Source organism: Vespa crabro, chromosome 19, assembly GCF_910589235.1.
Source record: "Vespa crabro chromosome 19, iyVesCrab1.2, whole genome shotgun sequence".
Classification (NCBI taxonomy): domain Eukaryota; kingdom Metazoa; phylum Arthropoda; class Insecta; order Hymenoptera; family Vespidae; genus Vespa; species Vespa crabro.
Window position 1 is genome coordinate 3,506,784 of NC_060973.1, and position 18,217 is coordinate 3,525,000.

Sequence of the window (18,217 nt, forward strand, 5' to 3'; positions counted from 1 at the left end):
TTTCCACATTCCTTTACCTTCCTATTCTCTATCTCTCTATCTCTTTCTCTCTTTCTCTTCGCTATTTTCTTTCTTCATTCTATGGACTGACTTATGCATTAGGCTCTTTTCGCATTGGTCCTTTTCATTTGAAAGTCCTACCATAGGAAGTGTTTTATTCAATCAACATTTAAAATCAAACATTCAACGTTGCTATAATTTTTGATATTAATAGAATTATTCAATCCTATTGAATTAATAAAGACTATACTCATCAATTTACGCTCATAACATATGTGACTTCAGGGATTGGAAAGGACAAAATATGAACTACGAACGCGTAATAAGAGAACATTATCGTAACATTATACGTCGATTTATCTATTAAAGTATTACTATCACTGTAAAATGTAAGTACTTTTAATTCTTTATTGGAATCGGAAAGAAAGATATTTGAAACGCTTTAAAATATGTTTCCATTTGTCCGATAATAGTACTTAGTGCGAATACAATTTAGATTAAAATTTTGATATTATCGCAAGTATTATCGATCTATCGTTTCACCACATGAAGGTTGATGCATCTTGAGACCTATGGGGTAACGATGACTCTATTCTAAAATTCACGTTCGCGAGATAAATCTAATCGAATTTCCGAATAAATAAAAATGAAAAATTTCTGATAAGATTTTTAATCGCTACCACGAACATTCACTCATACGAATTGTTAAAATAACGATAATTTTAAATTGAAATCTGAGGTGACATATGCTAAATGAACATTCTGGCACTCGAAGTAAATCTTTGAAAAAATTTACTCGTGATCACTCAATGCTCTTCAACTTATTAATTATAACTTGTGGCCGATTCGGACTTTTTCGTTCTCGACATGATTGATCGATCAGAGAGAGTTAAAAATTCACTTACTACTTAAGAAGTTCTGCGATGGCTCCAAAACACTCGTCCGTGATTTAGGTCGAAATTGAGGGTGAATGATTTGTAGCTGGTTAAACGTGAGGTAGGTCAACATCGAAATTGATCGAGATTCTCTTCAATGATGCACTGACTTTAATTTTTCGGCTATTATTTATTAATGAATTTATACTTCGCGAAACTCTATTGTTTTTTATAAATAAAATCTGTGCGACTGCTTAAAAAAAAAAAAAAAAAAAACAAGACACTTTTGCGAACAAACATTGATTCTAACGACTGCATTGCAAGCGGTCGACGCAAAAATACTTGTTATTTAAATTGCGAAATACGAACGAACGAACAAACACTGATTTATCCGAAAACGATATTTTAATTTTAGCGATAGAAACGATCGATTTCATCATTGCTTAGCAATGATATTCTCAAACAAAAATAATGACAAAATTATTGATATCACTGAATTATTGATATAATAAGAAATTATTTAAGAAATTAATATTAATATTAATATTCCTTTAAATCTTCGTTGATACTTCGAGGATAAATATCCTAACAGATTTTCGATATTTACTCGTTGAAATATAAAGGAAAATTGATCCAATAATCGTCAAAGTCAATCGAAAGTTTATTTCTATTGACATTAGACATAGTCAACGATCGACAATTAAAAAATTTAAATTTGAGCAAAAAGAAAAGAATTGTATAAATTATTTAAAAAATGTGTGATATTTCATATTTAACGCGTGTTATAAGCTTCGAAATGGTTAATCGGATGTAGTATTGTTTATATACTTCATTGCACGCCGCGTACGTCATACTTTGTTTAAATAATTGTAACGTTAACGGAAGTATTATTATTTCTAACCTTAATCATTTGGAAAGACAGAACTTCGATATGTACTCGTCGAAATGCAAACGGAAACTAATTTGATAACTGTCAAAGTCAATCAAAAGTTCATTTTTGTTGATATTAATAACATGCTGAACTTAAAAGCATGACATGATTTTGAGTTCAAAGTTCAATTATGTTTTATTATTAAAATAGAAAAAATCATTTTTCAATTAACGAATCACGCATTGCGAATTTAGAATTCAATTTTCAAATTCTACATGAATCACGTAGTTGCAAATACTTGGTATATCTATTGGTACAATACCAGTTACTATATATTATATAAATAATTTTCTTTCAGTCCTATCGTTATAAAAATTACATTTTATTTATTTCATTTCGCAATTTAACTTAATTAGCCATTTATTTTATTGTTTTAGATTCTCCTATATCGTATTTATAAAGTTTTTATAATTATAAATATTAATTCATATTATTAATTATGATGAGCAAAGCTTATTGGTTATTGGATGCTCTCAGATGGCAATTGTGACTTGTCATTGGCTGATTGAATTATCTCCGTCTTTCTTTAAGTTGTCAGAGATTGTACGTCATTCTCATAATTGCAGGTAATTATATTTTTTCTTACATGAATATTTGTCCGGTATATACCAATCGATTATCGAATTCGCGATTTACAAGTTGTATTGTTTGCAAGATAAAATATTAAAGCGTTTAAGAAATATTTTTGATAGAAAAAATGATTGTCTCGTTGACTATACTATTTCATCTCAATATTTTTCTCTTATTTAAGACTTTAATTTTCTCACGTACGTTATTTTGCACGTTTATTTTCATCTTTTTGACTTGAAAACTATTCGTTTCGATATATTTCAAACCTCTATGTCGTATTTTTAACATTTCGATATTTTCCAATAATAGATCGAAAAATTATGAGTTTTTACGTAGGCCATTACGATGTTGGGCTATGCGCATGCGCGACCGACCTGTCTAAACGTGTTGCCGGTAGCATCGCCACCATTTTGAATTCTCGAGTGCCAACAGGTCGTAGAAAGGAATCTCGTCCTCGTAATAACAGGTAATTAGCATGTTTTTATCTAATTTACAACTATCTCCAATATATCAATCGATTATTGAAAATGCGATTTATGAGTGGCCATGTTCGCAAGTCGACACATCGTCGTGTTCAAAAGATATTCGCAAAAATAAAATCAGCGTCTTGGCCGGGTTTCTGTCGGATTGTTACGTAATACATTCCTTTTGGAAATTTTCTTCTCTTATTTTTATTTAACGATACTGTAATTAATAATCTTTCATTAATTATCAATAAACAATCATATTTCGCATTATATTTGATTTTATATACACGCACATACGCATATAATCATATATATATATATATATATATATGTATATGCGCATATATATATACACACACACACATATCGTATGGATATCCTCTATACAGAGACGTAGATACACAGAGCTAACAGACACATAGAAAGCAATTCTCCTTATTCTTTATTAATACGATCTTATATGTTCCCCTCAGATTTCTACTTCGAAGAATTCTACTACGAAGGAAATAAATGCAGCAGAAAATACGATGGTGATCGTTCAATGACCTCGTATAAATAAGTGTATTGGTATAAATAGACGCGTAATAGAGAGAGAGAGAGAGAGAGAGAGAGAGAGAGAGAGAGAGAAAGAGAGATAGAAAACATTCGGCATGAAAAAGTAAACGAGCTGTGAATTTCCAGGAATTTCTTCGGTCGAGAACGCGACAAAAGTGATCATGTGTTCGTATTCTTCTTAGCTTAAGAGAAAAGTCTTTTCAGTTCTAAATAATTTTTCGTCATGTATATACTTCGTCGTATATATATATATATATATATATATATATATATATATATATATATATATTAATTAATTATTAAATATTAATAATTTTAATGATCAACGATTTTTTGTTAACATAAAAATGATACTAATTTTATTTTTTATTATTTTTTTTTTTTTACTTTCATAAGATCAGTGCAATCGTGACTTTGGCAATAAATTGAACGGTTATAGTAACGTTTAAATAAAAGAAAACGTCACGAAGTAGAAGCAGTGCTTGTTCGAAATATTTTTATTTATTTTTTTACAATTTAATAAGCTGATTAAATCAAATTAAAGTCGATAGAAATTCGCGAAGTAGTAGCAATGTTTGTTCGTAACATTTTTATTTGTTCTTATAATTTAATAAGCTGATTAAATCAAATTAGATTCAATATTAAATTCGCGAAATAGAGTCAGTGTTAGTGAATATTCTTCAACATTATGGTCCTGGATTGCTCATCGTGTAAAGGATCAACAAAGACTCTGGTAAGTACATTTATTCTTTTTTTTTTTTTACTTGCATTATACCATGTATAAATGATATTGTATTGTATTAATGATATTAATATAATTTTTTTTTTTTTATTTTTTTTTCAGCTCCAATAAAAGATTAGAATCATTCTTCATTATCCTTGGAGTATGCAATGAATAAATCGAATTTAATGAAAACGAAAAAAATCGCGTAGTAGAAGCAGTGTTTGTTCGTTGATCTAAATTAATCGGTATTCGGTGATTTAAATTAATTTTTTGAAGAATATGTTTAACCACTTGAATCGACTGCGTGCAAAGCAGTCAATTATATAGAGTCAGTGTTTGTTCGTATAAAGTATTATTTACTTTTTTTAAACGGGTCACATAGGCTGCACTTATATTTAAAGAATAGAAATTCGCGAATTTAAATTCAGTGTACGTTCTCGTAATTAATAAATAATTATCGCGTATTAGAGTCAGTGCATCATCGAAGAGAGAATCTCGATCAACTTTCAGATGTCTACCTACTTTATTTTCAACCAGCTACGAATCATCCAGCCTCAATTTCGACCTAAATCGTTGATGAATGTTTTGGAGCCATCAGAGAACTTCTTAAGTAGTGAGTGGAAAAATTTTAAGTCCTTCCAGTATACTCATCATACAGAGGATGAAAGGTCCGAATCGGCACGATTTACTGGTTGTATTTTTTTTTTCTTTTTTTGTTTTTCTTTTTTTTTTTTGTCCCAATAAATTATTAGGACGAGCATGACCGTGATTAATTCCTCTTTTGGACTTATTCGCGAGTGGTATATTTTTATTTTTATGTGTTTTCCATTGTTTATTTATTATGCATGCTAATTTTTATTAACTCAGGATATAGGGTCTTCTTGTTTAATTGGTTCGATTCATTTAATTATCAATGCAATTAATTAGCATTTTTTTTGCTCGTGTTTGTTCGCTATATCAATGGTAAAATCGAGCATTCATTTACCTGATTTCGTAATTAAAAAGCATGTAATTTAGGTTACATCGTGGATTCCTTCGTATTTAATCTATTTAAATCAAGAAGACAAACGCGATGGATTATGACTTTGTTCATCGATTGGAATAGTTACTTTTTAAAAGAAATTGTCCAAGGTTTTTTCATTATTTTATCATGAAAAATTAATTAAACATTTAATCAATTTTATTGATAAAAGAAAAGTCTCGGATAGTAGTCGTTTCTTTTAAAAGAAAAAAGTCGAGTAGAATAATTGTTAAAAAACAAAGAGACTCATAGCCCAAACAAGAGAGTTATAGTCCGTATGTTTAAATAATAAGTTAATCATTTTTAGCTCAGAATTTTCAACAATTAATATACTAATTCCTGTTACTCCCGTCCATCCTTTTCGCGTTCTCATTTATGCATGTGGCCAGGTTTTTACTCGCATGGCTGAAAAAAACAATTAGCATGATTTTAGTATTAAATTTATGGATCCATACTTAAGAGAATGTCCCGATATTTATTCTTTAAAATCAAACATAATATAAAATTAAATGAAATCATTATAGTAACAAATTAAGAGCCTAATACTACATTGACGCTTTTTAACGAAATTCATAATCGTTTATTCGATTAATTACGATGTGTACACAATCACCAAAATGTTACGTCAGTTTAAAGCCGATGACCAAAGTGAATTATCGAATATCGAAAATATGAAAACTCATTTCACGTTTGTTCCATAACGTAACGTTGTAACAACCGACGTTATCTGTCAGAACTAGAAACATTAATCCGACCAACGCAAGGATAATATAATATGTCTTAAAAAAGCATTCTTCTTTTTCTCTATTCACGCGAGCTGTCAGATAGGAAAAAAAGAGGAGGAGCTGACGAGTCCGTCAACGCGTTTTGCGGATGAGAAAAGAAAAGAAAAGAAGAGAAGAGAAAAGGAAAGAAAAGTAAAAGGAAAAGAAAAGTAAAATAAAAGGAAAGAAAACTTCCTTCTTTTATCTTAAGATGAGCGATCAGTAAAAGAAGGCACTTTTCAAATGACATATCTCTCTCTCTCTCTTTCTCTTTCTCTCTCTCTCTCTCTTTCTCTTTTTCTCTCTCTCTCTCTTTCTCTTTCTCTCTCTCTCTTTTTTTCTTCTTAGTTACATCGTTGTGAAAGTAGGCGCAAAAGTATAAGAGAGAAGAGAGAGAGATAGATAGAGATAGAGATAGATAGATAGAGAGAGAGAGAGAGAGAGAGAGGCGAAAAAAGAAAAGATTGAAGAAAGAAGGGGGGTCGGAGTCAAGGAGAGCATAGGAAAGCGTGTACGAGGCGTGTTCCTGTCGGGAGTCATCTTGATGGGGATCGGAGGAGGCTCTGCACCTGACTGTTTCATATTTAAAGTATATTTTCGCTGGTGGGACAATTATTGACGTACTTGGACTAAACGTTACTCGTGATAGTAATGACAATAACTTTACAAGCTCACGGAAGGAAGCATCATTTCCGGTGGCTTCTTCGATGAAGAAACCTGCCAGTCAGAACCAGCCCCCGACGGTCTGCCTCGGCTTACGGCTTACTTATGGCTTGCTTCATGCTTCTCTACACCTGGCTGAATGTGTATAGGCATCGAATACCGACTCGATAGGTCTCTCTTCTCTTCTCTCCTCTTCTCCTTCTCTTCTCTTCTCTTCTCTTTCTCTTCCTCTTTCTCCTCACTTTTCTTCTTTATTTCTTTTCTTTTCTTTTCTTTTCTTTTTTTTTTTCCCTTTCTTCAACCCACCTCGTCTTCGAAACTTCCATGCTGATCGATCGAACTCCTCTCCTCCTTTCTCTTCTCGCCAATCTTTCCCTGGTCGAATATTTATAGGAGATATTATAACATTGTGTACTAGTTTTCGATAAGATTTAGGTCAGTATCCAATTGTACGAATTTCGATTCAATTTTTCCTTTATCATTCTGGAAAGAATGAAATTCTTTTTTTTTCTTTCTTTCTTTCTTTTTCTTTTTTTTTCTTCCTTAGATAACTCATTTTGTCCTATTTTGTTCGTTTATTAGATACACAAGGATATCGTTAGTGATAGAAATGAAAATGAAATAATTAGATCGTATTTAAGATGCTCGAAATATTTCATATACATAATATAAAAGAATTTACGAAAGTTTGTCGATATCGTCGTTCATACGAACGAATGGAAATAATTTTTTCATGAATCGTTTTACACGTTCAAATATTTTTAATATATACATATATGTATATATAAAGTATAGAAAATCTCTACGAAAGGAAGATACATATATCTCTTCTGTTAAACAAACGAAATTTTGTTAATCCTACGAACTACGAACTACGACAACGACTTATCGATTAATTTTCCAATTACGATGACGTCCCATGTCTACAGAGAATATTGCTGCAACGCGAGTCATGATTTTATAATTAAACGGTCGATAAATCTCTGACCCGATCGAGAGTGAGCTTTGAATCTCTTTCACTTATACGTACATGGACAGGATACATAAACGAGCCAATCCGTATGAGTATTGGGATAGAAATTAAAGGCTACCATGGACCGCAATGACGCAACTATCGGCAATCAGTAATAATTGCCGAAGCAAAGTTATGTTTATCTCGTACATACGAATTCATTCACGTTACACGCGTATACATTCTCCATTTCGTAATTTCTCGAAAACAATATTCTCGTTATAGAAAAAGAACGAGATAGAAAGAGAAGAAGATGGTGGAGGAGGAGAAAGAGGAGGAGGAAAAGGAGGAGAGTTGGTGATCCAAGACTCGCGAGTTTTGTAGCCTCTAGCTAGGAGATTCTGAAGAACGAGAAAAACCAATCTCTACCGGGTGGGGTAAAAGTTTCGGAACTTTCCAAGACCTTTTCGTAATCCAATCGGCATTTCAACATCCTACTCGTTCTCTTTTACTATCTCACTCTTTCTCTCTCTCTCTCTTTTTCTCTCTCTTTCGCTCTCGTTTCCTCTCGGTCTAGAGTTAAGACGAAGCAGACGATTATTATATCGCAAACGATCGCGGCCAATCACTCGTGGGATGGCCCTGAGCTCCGTGATTTCGAGCAAACATTTGCCGTTGCCCGTTGGCAGCGTATTCAGAGACGTATACCTACACACTAATACATTCCCACACGTATACATACAAAAACACAACTCACATATATCTATATATCTATATATATATATATGTATATATAAAGATATACTCGGAGAACGCGTTCAACGTTCTACGTCGTAGAAAGGTCTAACCCGGAGAGCTTTGCGCGTTGCAAGAGTTCAGTCGCGCGCAATCCGCAGGCGGAATACTAACTCACCTAATACAATCAATTATTTCCCGCGGAACATTCTCTCCTTCTGTTTTACTTCCAGGCCTCGCCGTGGCATCGTCCAACCTGTACCTTCTACCATCCCCTTCTATCTTCCTCTCTCTCTCTCTTCCTCTTTCCCCTTCTTTCTCTGTTTCTCCCCTCGTCACCTCAATTCACCCTTCCTCTACATTCAACGCCGTCCAAACGCCACCTCGCCGTTCCTTTTATCAGCTCGAATGTCGACGGTAGAGCACGGATACAAGCGTGGAAAGTCCTGAATCCATCCTTACATCCACTTACCCATCTTTCTTGTCTATGTGAGAAGGTGCCTTCCTTTTCTTTTCCAAGAGTTTGATATTAGTTCGGGATTTGCGGCAACGTAGAGGTAGATGATAGGTGGTGCTAGTGTTACTGGTGAATGGAGGTGAATAAGGCTTGGGGTGAGAGGGTATAAGTAGGGGGCCTAAGGGTGGTAGCTGCCAAACCAGGAGGTAAGAAGAATCTAGGGAGCGGGCATTCTCATTGTTTCATCCTAATTGTCGAACAAAAGCAAACTTGTTTCATTCAATGCTTCTACCTAGGAACCTCCAAGAAGATCTGTGTTCTATCGAACGGCCGTTGCTGATGCTGCCGTTGCTACAACTCGTCGACGTCAGGATCGCTATTTACATTCAACGGAGTAACGTTGTCTGATTACCGTAGACGCTTCTTATTTCTACGAATATCGATGGGTCTTCTTCTTCCGACTCACTCAGATTTATTCCTTCGCCTTCTACGAGAGATGCTTTAAGAAGATTCTCTTAAGCTTGTCCCTCGAAGTTTTAGACTTTTTTTATATCGAAAATGTAAAGTAATTTATTTCAACAATTCAATACAAATCTTGATGATTTTAATTTGAATTGAAATTGAATCAAATATTTTTCATCGATCGTGGTGCTAATTTATGGTCCCCTTCTCTTTCATTATCTTCTCAAAATCATCTTCAAAAAGAAAAAAAGAAAAAAAAAAAGAAAGAAATACTATTAATATTAGGTAACTATGAAACGGGCGTTGAATGAGAATAAAAAAAAATAAACAAAAACGCCCGTTTCATAGTTTCCAACCTAACAATAAGATAATACTATAAATACTATTATCCTATAGTCATAGTCAATAATAATAATTATCATTAGAATTTTGATGGATTTATTAGATTTTAGTTGAAATTAAAAAACTCAAATCCATAATCTAAGAGTATATCTCGATATCACGAATTGAACATTTATTCGTTGACGTTAAACTAATCTTAAAGAATTCAAAATAAAAAGTAAGAACATCGGAGACATTTCTTAAACATCGCTCGGAGTTATCATTCACGTATTTCTTTCGTTCTACCTAATGGATTTGGGAGATTCTCATAGTCTAAAACTAAAAGCAGAGAACTAAAAGTAGAATCAGGAGAAAAAGAAGAAGGAGGAGAAGAAGAAGAGAAGAAGAAGAAGAAGAATTAGAAGTAGAAGTAGAAGTAGAAGAAGAAGAAGAAGAAAAAGCGAATAAACAGAGAAGTTACTTCGTTAGAGTCGAAGAGCGCGCAATCTGGTATACCTACCGACCTACGCAAAGTCTGACATAAGAGAGGGAAAACGATAAATCAGAAAGTTTCTTCTTATAGCATATACAGAAGCTCTCTTTCTGTATCGTGCCATGTTATAATCGGTAGACTCGTGTTAGAAACGAACGGACGATCGCTTTCGTTGTATTCCACATAATTACTTTCCTTCGTATTCTCTATCTTTTTCTCTCTTTCTCTCTCACTTGCTTTCTCACATGGATATATCATGGGTGACTGCTGTGGAATAGCCACAGCTGTTACTTCTTGTTATATTCACGAAACTACGAACGCACGTTAAGTTCTATGCTATGAGATGGGAAATGGGTAAGTAGAAGTGAGAAAGTCTTGTAAAGGACGAAGAAAGGATTAGAGAAGGGTGAAGATGAAGGGCACGTACGTTCACCCTTCCTAAGAAGTTAAATCGCTTAGACATTCGCATTTGATTGCTTGAATTGATTATACGTCTTACATCTTCTACTTGATTATTTGAAGATTTTTTTTGTGTTTTTTTTTTTTTCTTTTTTATTTTTTTGTTTTTTTTTTCAAATTTTCTTTTGCCTCATTTGTAATTTCAAGATAGTAAGTCTAATCTTTTCAAGAAAAAGTAACCGAGAGATATGAGAAGTAAAAGAATGTAGTTAGTGAGAAAGAGAGAGAAAGAAAGAAAGAGGGAGAGAGAAAAGAAAAAAATTGCAGCTTCGTAATTGATATTTTTTATTCACAAGTGATATTTTTAAAAGCTACGAAAACTTTTTTTTTTTTTATTTGTTAATAATTTATAATACGATGATGATTTGTTTGTTTGTTAACAATTATCAAAAGATCGTTGGCGATACTCGTTCCATTTTTCCTTTATCCTTTTCCTTTTCCATTAAATTTAGATTTGCAACCTCCAAAGAACGAGCGTAAATCGAGCGAAGACAAAATGCAATTTCTCACATATACTTTTTTAAAATATTACATATTTTACAGCGGTAAATATAATTTCGTATATTTGCGTTTTCGCAAATCGCAAAACGGATACCGTTGTTACTTTGAAAAAAATGAATGAATTATGGAAAGAGAAAATGTCTTAGATGGATTAATTTTTAAATCATTCAGCATCGTAATAACAATCCAACAATTGTGTCCTTATCGAAGTTCTGATAAAAGATGAGATAATAATAAAAAAATTTTATTCGATATCAATGTTATGATAATAAAATGGATAAAATTGTTTTCGATTTTATCGCTCTATCAAATTGTCTATCAAATTATCGATTTTATAGAGTAGATATAATATCGAATAATTATAAATATAGAAATTTTATTTTGAGAATCTAAATGATAATTCGAGTTTTGCCATGATATCGTACGGTATAGATGAACGTCAATCGAAGCATCGAGAAATGAAAGTTTCTCTAACATTTTGCACGGGAGGGTTGAAATTCCTTTTGCTTTTTTTGCCACTCGATGCTTGAATGCGACGTAATGCGCCGCGTTAGCCTCGTATCCAAGGACCTTAAAGGGATGAAAAAGGATGAGAAAAGGGGAAAAGGATAAAAGCCATAGACTGGTGTACCAAGGCGTTGTTTGCATTTGATCTTCTGACTTGAAGGTATACGAACCAAACGCAAATGAAATGAAATTGTTCGTACTAGGAACGATACCGTGTGGAGGTAGGGGGGGGGGGTAGAAGAGGATAAGGGAAATAAGTAGTTTTATTAGCGAAGAAATTACAGAAGACGAATGGAATTCTTCGCGAATCTGCCTTTCGAGAACTCCCATCACTTTTATGCAATATTATTTTATTACATTATGTTGTACGTTCTAAAAGTAGGGTATGCATTTATTTCTTTCGGAATAACGCAAATATTTTTCAAGTATGTCTTTTATTTTCATTATTATATAATTATAATGTGATGAAATTGGCTTTATTTTATAAATATAAAAAAAGAAAATAATAATAATAATTCGGTGAACATAATGAAATATAAAATTACAACAATTACAGAAGGTACATCTGTTGAGTTGTATTACGTTTTTTTTTTTTTTTTTTTTTTTTTTTTTTTTTTTTTTTTTTTTTTTAAGAAATTCGTCGCTTGTATTTTTCGAGTAGAACGTATTCTGAATAATGCATATGCAATAGTTGCTTGAAACTCGCTAAAATTATTTTTTAACGCATTTAAAAATGAATCAAAAAGAGAAAGGAGAAATGAGAGATGACAAAGGTTTTGCTGTATAGTTTGGATCCTTTCTACTCTCATAAAATTACATTCGCCGAGTCGCCGAATGTTTGCGTAGAAATTTAAAGCAGCAGAAAGGAGAGAAATGTGCGAATCCCCGCGAATTCCGTCGCGCTCGTTTATCCGCGTGAAAGCTTGAAAAAGATTAGATTCCCGATCGCGCCATGGAAGGAAAGCTGAGCTTGTAAAATCTGCGAGGGCAGTGGATATAAACGAGTAGAGTCACGAAATCTTTCATGCCAGCCGAATGTCCACTGAATTTTTGAAGGACGAAAAGACGAATTTGCCGACTCGATGAAATCCGTCTACCAATGAAAATTGATGTATGTACATACATACATACATATATATATATATATATATATATATATATATATATATATATATACGCTTACATCATAAACACATAGATATATACGTGTCTACTTCGCGAAGCGTCGAAATCACTAAATTTCTGATTACCGACCGAAACTGAATATAAATAGCCTTTCTGTCCCGAGTGCAGCGAACTGGAAATATCTTCGAACGTAATAGCAAGTGAAAATTTTGAATTTTGATTTTATCCGACGATCTGTACGATGTAGGAACTTCGTCGGCCGACTAATGCTTATTTAGAATACTTATTCTACCGTGTTATAAACTAAAGAAGAATCTTACAATAGTTTATTATTAGTTTATTATTGGAGTATGTAATTTTTGTGATAACAAAAACAATCATGAATTTGAATCGAATATATTTATTTCATGTCGATAAGAAACGGGAATAATAATTTGATCGTTTAAGACTAATGTTAAAATTACTGAACAATAATCTTTGGCGTAATTACTTACTTACATCAAACAACATAGAGCCATGAAACAGATCAATTAAGCGTCAGATTTGAAGACTGAAAGAGAGAGAGAGAGAGAGAGAGAGAGAGAGAGAGAGAGAGAGAGAGAGAGAGAGAGACAAAGAGAGAGAGAGAGAGCCGAGTTAACAGTGCGAATCACCTCCAAAGCTTTCTCCCTCATTCTCCATTTCGTTGGAAGCTCAGCCCGAGGAAAATCCACGCGTTCATCCAACACACGTCCATCCCCTTGCGTCCTCCGACATCACCCTCGTATTTCCTGGCGTGTTAGAAAGAGAGAATGAATGTGCGAGGAAGAAAGAGAGAACAAAGAGAGGAAGAGAGAGAGAGAGAGAGAGAGAGAGAGAGAGAGAGAGAGAGACGAAGCGTGTCGTACGTGCAAGGCCGGTCAGGCGCGCACAACTTTCCTACGATCTTGATTTCATCAACGTGTCTCCTTTTATTGTTACCAGTTTAAGCTGACCTTAAATATTTTGTCATTTCTCGAGACTTTGTCTATTACATTTTCTAAGACAATAGATTTCCCCTCAGGCTGGGCCAATCAAGCATCTATGAAAGATCACGTCCAACCTCCAACCCCAGACTCGTTCCTGCAACTTTCAAGCTTACCACCACTACCACCACCACCACCACCACCACCACCACCACCACCACCACCACCACCACCACCACCATCACCACCACCAGCACCATTACCATTATATATAGTCGTCTTCCTCTTTACTCTTCTTCTGCTACTCTCTCACGATGCCATCCATGTGGCCGATGGTAGGATGGTTGCCTTGCTCTAAGCGTTACCGCTCTTCTATATCCGCAATGTTCTTCCACCCTTCTTACCCTCGCCTCACCGACTTGCTAGATTTTTAGATCCTTTCTCCAGCATTCTGAAAGGTGAAACTAACCTTTGACTGGCATTACCTACGTCGACAAGCTATAGCTATTACGACAGTTTCTTATCTATTGATCGTCTTTATGGTATATTGATATTCGTAATGATAGATGGAAAAAAAAAAGTTTGGAGTTTTATTTCATATTTTTTTTCTTTTTTTTCTTTTTTTTTTTTTTTGTTAAACGTTTAATCGTAGAACAAACGAATTATAGATGGAAGGATATATCGATGGAATAATTTTGATATGTTATATTTTAATTGCAAAGTGTTGAAAATAAAATTGTACTCTTTTTTTTCCTTCTTCGAAATTAGAGCAGATTATTTTACACTAATTTCCAATTAGATATCTTTACTATTTTCTAAAGCTACAGGTTATACATTATAGATTATTAAATATTGAACGATAGACTTTTAAACATTTTTTGGAAATTCACTAGTCGAACTTCGAAACATTACTTTATTTGATATCGGGCTAAGGAAAAATTGCAGTTTCCACATACTCGATTGAAGGTATACTATAACTGCTCTATCATCACTGGTTATAGCAGTTCCTTTCGGCGTGGTTTTCGAAGGAAACGGAAATCACGTGACGCCGCGATAACGCATTGCTCGAGTTCACGGAATCTACGATCGACAGGTGATTCTCGCAAATACCTGACGTTACCTGAAATACCTGGACGACGTGGATTGCATTCCGGTAAATTTTCACGAAGGAAAAATGAGGTGAGTCCTGGCCCGGCTCGTAAATACTCCCCGTCTACGGTTGATTGGGGTGTGAATCGTCGAGGCAACGATATACGTTTGGCACACATCGAAAGTTACATAGTACGAACATAGTACTCACACAAATAGAATTTTACTTTCTCTCTAAGAGCGATGCAACCCCGACGATATACTGATTACGCCACCGCAGCTTAATTGATTTCAAACCAATCTGGCGAGCCTCGGGGCTCTATTTATCTCTCTCTCTCTCTCTCTCTCCCACTTCGTTCCACTTTTTGAGTTTTCATCACGTCCTACTTTATATATCTTTCTTTTTTCTCACTCGATCCCGACTCTCCTCGTTCATCCTTCTACTTTTTCTTCTTCTTCTTCTTCTTCTTCTTCACCAGAGTTCTATCGTCAACGACCTCTTTTTTAGCTTTCCTTTTTATCTTTACTTCCTCTTCGAACTTTCGTATCATCGCAAAGAGTAGCGTCCAAGTCGTTATAAAGGAAACATATTATTCGCATTAATGCTATCAAACTTCTGTTCAATTTCGAAAGGTACCTACCAATCATTTCGTCTTCTTTTCTCGTACGAAGACTTCGATATCTTATTTTCTCTCTCTTTCTTTCTTTCTTTCTTTCTTTTCACGGTCTCCTGCTGTTATTCCTAGCGACATTTTGTAAATTCAGGAAGTAGAAACTCGCGTGAAAATAAGTTTGATCGTATTGCTATGTACACCGAGAAGAAGAAGACATACGCACGTGTTCTGATATGAGCATGATGGAAAGGTGTTATAGGTGCTGACTACGTATGTATATATATATATATATATATATATATATATATATATGTATGTATATATATATATAGGTGGTTTGAGTAGGATGGAGGAGTAGGATGTACGAGCACTTTGGTATTCTACTGACGATCCTGGCAGCATTGCATCACGTATGCCGAGTCTGGGCTATAATGTAGGCCGTAGGTTTACACGTATCGCGATACTTTATGGTATGGGATGGGGTGGACGAAACGATGCTCGTTAGGTCCGTTTATCGGTAGCTGGACCAAAGATTCTCTCTGCTATCTCGCACGTATCTCGATTTCAGAGAGAGAGAGACAGAGAGAGAGAGAGAGAGAGACAGAGAGAGAGAGAGAGACAGAAAGAGAGAGAGAGAGAGAGAGCGAGAGAGAGAGAGAAGCTCGGAAGTAAAATCTCGATGGCTTGCTCAATTTCGAAAGTCCAAGACGTAACTTCACTTTTCGCAATGAGTTTTTCTTCTCCCTCTTTCTCTTTCTATCTCTCTCTCTCTCTCTCTCTCTCTCTCTCTCTCTCTCTCTCTCTCTCTCTCTCTCTCCCACCCCATTTCCGTGAGATCCATCGCTCCAATTTATCGCGGGTCACGTCGTTTAACGTAGAGAAAATGCGATAAGAGTCGTGCCACCCGGCCGCCACACGTAATCGTTGATCGATCGTTCCGAAATTTCCGAAGTTCCGCTTTTTCGGACGTTACCAAGTTGTCGTTGGGTGAAAAAGGAAAGGAAAGGAGAAAGTATGCCGTGTATATAAGAGCGAGCGAGAGAGGCCGCCTTGAATCTAGAAATTCCGTCGATCGCACGAACGATCCGGTTTCCGTAACGCCGATCGGCCCGATCGGACTTTTCTATACATAAATGTGGCAAGCATCCAATGTCGGACGTCCACCATACTTAGGAGGTAGACGCTACCTTTACACCGCGTTCCCTCTGTATATACGTCTGGTGTCCTGTCCAGTGAGCCGCGTGACAGCTAATATCCGACCAGGAAACTAACACCCTCTCCTTCCCCCCTCCCCCCTCTCGTCTCTCCAACCCTCTAACTCTCACACCCTATACTTCGTCACCTTCTCCGACTCTCTCTTTTTCTCTATTTCTTTCTCTCTCTTTCTTTCTCTCTCTCTCTCTCTCTCTCTCTCTCTCTTTCCTTCCCTCCCTCCCTCCATCTTTCCCTCTCTTTCTCTCTCTTTTCTTCTCTTTTCCATCCCTTCTTCTTCACCTTCTACTATTCCCTCCAGTAACCGACGAATAACCTATGGCATTCCAATATTAAAGCAGCCAAGTCCATTACCAGCCGGTATAATTTCATCCCCCTTACTCCAACCCCTTCGACACCACACCTCGACACCTCCTCGATCTCGGGAGCATCGATAAAACATTGTCGACGAGAAAAGGGCAGGGCCTTTTCGTTTATCGGGAATAACAATTCGTCATCGTGCATGTTCGCCATCCTACTATCGTACTCGTAATCCTACCAATCCGATATCTTCTTTTAGTCTATTTATTCCTCAGATACAGAATTTATTTTCGTAAACTGCGTTTCTATAAAAGATCAGATTTTTATTTATCTCATTTTACGGATTTACTCGCTTTCTGTCTTTGTTTTTCTATTTATTTATTTATTTATTTATCTATTTTCTTTTTTTTTTTTTGCGTTAGTCGACGAACTTCCCTCTTGTAGGAATGTCAGAGATTGATTTGTTGTATCAGGGAATTTTTATGCCTACGTAATTATTATAAATAATGTTATTTATTTGCTCGTTCATTCATATTTATTCATTGAATCGTATCACCGCGATTCGTTCTTTCTCGATTCATGAATGAACGTTTATTTTACAAACATAAATACGAATACGGAATAGCCGAATGTTGGAATGAAATTTGATTGGTGGTATTAACGATGATAACGTTGAGGATTACTCGTTATGAAGACTTATTACAGGCAAACGAATCAATTTCTTCCGTAGGAGTCACGTCTGGGCTCGCGGAAGAAGATCGACTAAGAATGGATTCGGGCGAAGGTCGAAGAAGTAATAACCGAATCCAATATTCGTTCCTTTCAAACGACCGTCCGCGGACAAAAAGTGAAATTTGCCTGCGAAGACAGGACTGTCAGCGGCAGCCCTTCTTCGTGGATATATCCATACGTCTCGCTTCTTTTTCTTTCCTTTTCCTGTACATATATAGTAGTATATAGTATACATATATATATATATATATATATATGTACATACATATATAGGCATCGATACGTCTTAACATTTGTCAAGAATAAAGATTCATAGATGTGTGTTCGGTAAATCGTAAATTTTGTCGCTAATAATTTTGTCTATTTGTTTTTTTTCTTCTTCCTTTTTTTCCTTTTTTTTTCTTTTTTCCTTTTTCTTTTGTATAGACATAAAAAGGTACATATCGAGAGAAAATTGATAAAAAATATACCTTCGATCTTGATTATAAGAAAAGCATTAATTTTTTTTATTCATTTTTTATTTTTCGCTTATTATCTACGCTTGCGTTGAGATTTTCGCAGATTAAAATAATATCAAAGATTGATTTTGATTACGAGAAAATACTTTTGTTATCTATACCCCTCCCCCTCCCCCCCTACCTATGTACATACGTATTAATACGTTCAAATACAAATCGATTTTCTTTCTTTCTTTACGACACATCGCCGTTTTTAATCATCCCCAGTAGGTTTTATCAAACTCGA

General features: G+C 34.9%; 1 protein-coding gene across 1 annotated transcript in view; it reads left to right on the forward strand.

Moving 5' to 3' along the window:
- The first annotated feature begins 2,796 nt into the window (after nucleotides 1-2,796).
- LOC124430655 (lachesin-like) overlaps nucleotides 2,797-18,217 on the forward strand; it is a 272,933-nt gene continuing 257,512 nt past the window's right edge. The window contains exons 1-4 of the mRNA XM_046977563.1: nucleotides 2,797-2,842; nucleotides 3,317-3,563; nucleotides 3,800-4,131; nucleotides 4,243-4,735. Of these exons, the coding sequence (XP_046833519.1) occupies nucleotides 4,633-4,735 (103 nt within the window). The 5' untranslated portion in view covers nucleotides 2,797-2,842; nucleotides 3,317-3,563; nucleotides 3,800-4,131; nucleotides 4,243-4,632. The remainder of the gene's footprint in view (nucleotides 2,843-3,316; nucleotides 3,564-3,799; nucleotides 4,132-4,242; nucleotides 4,736-18,217) is intronic.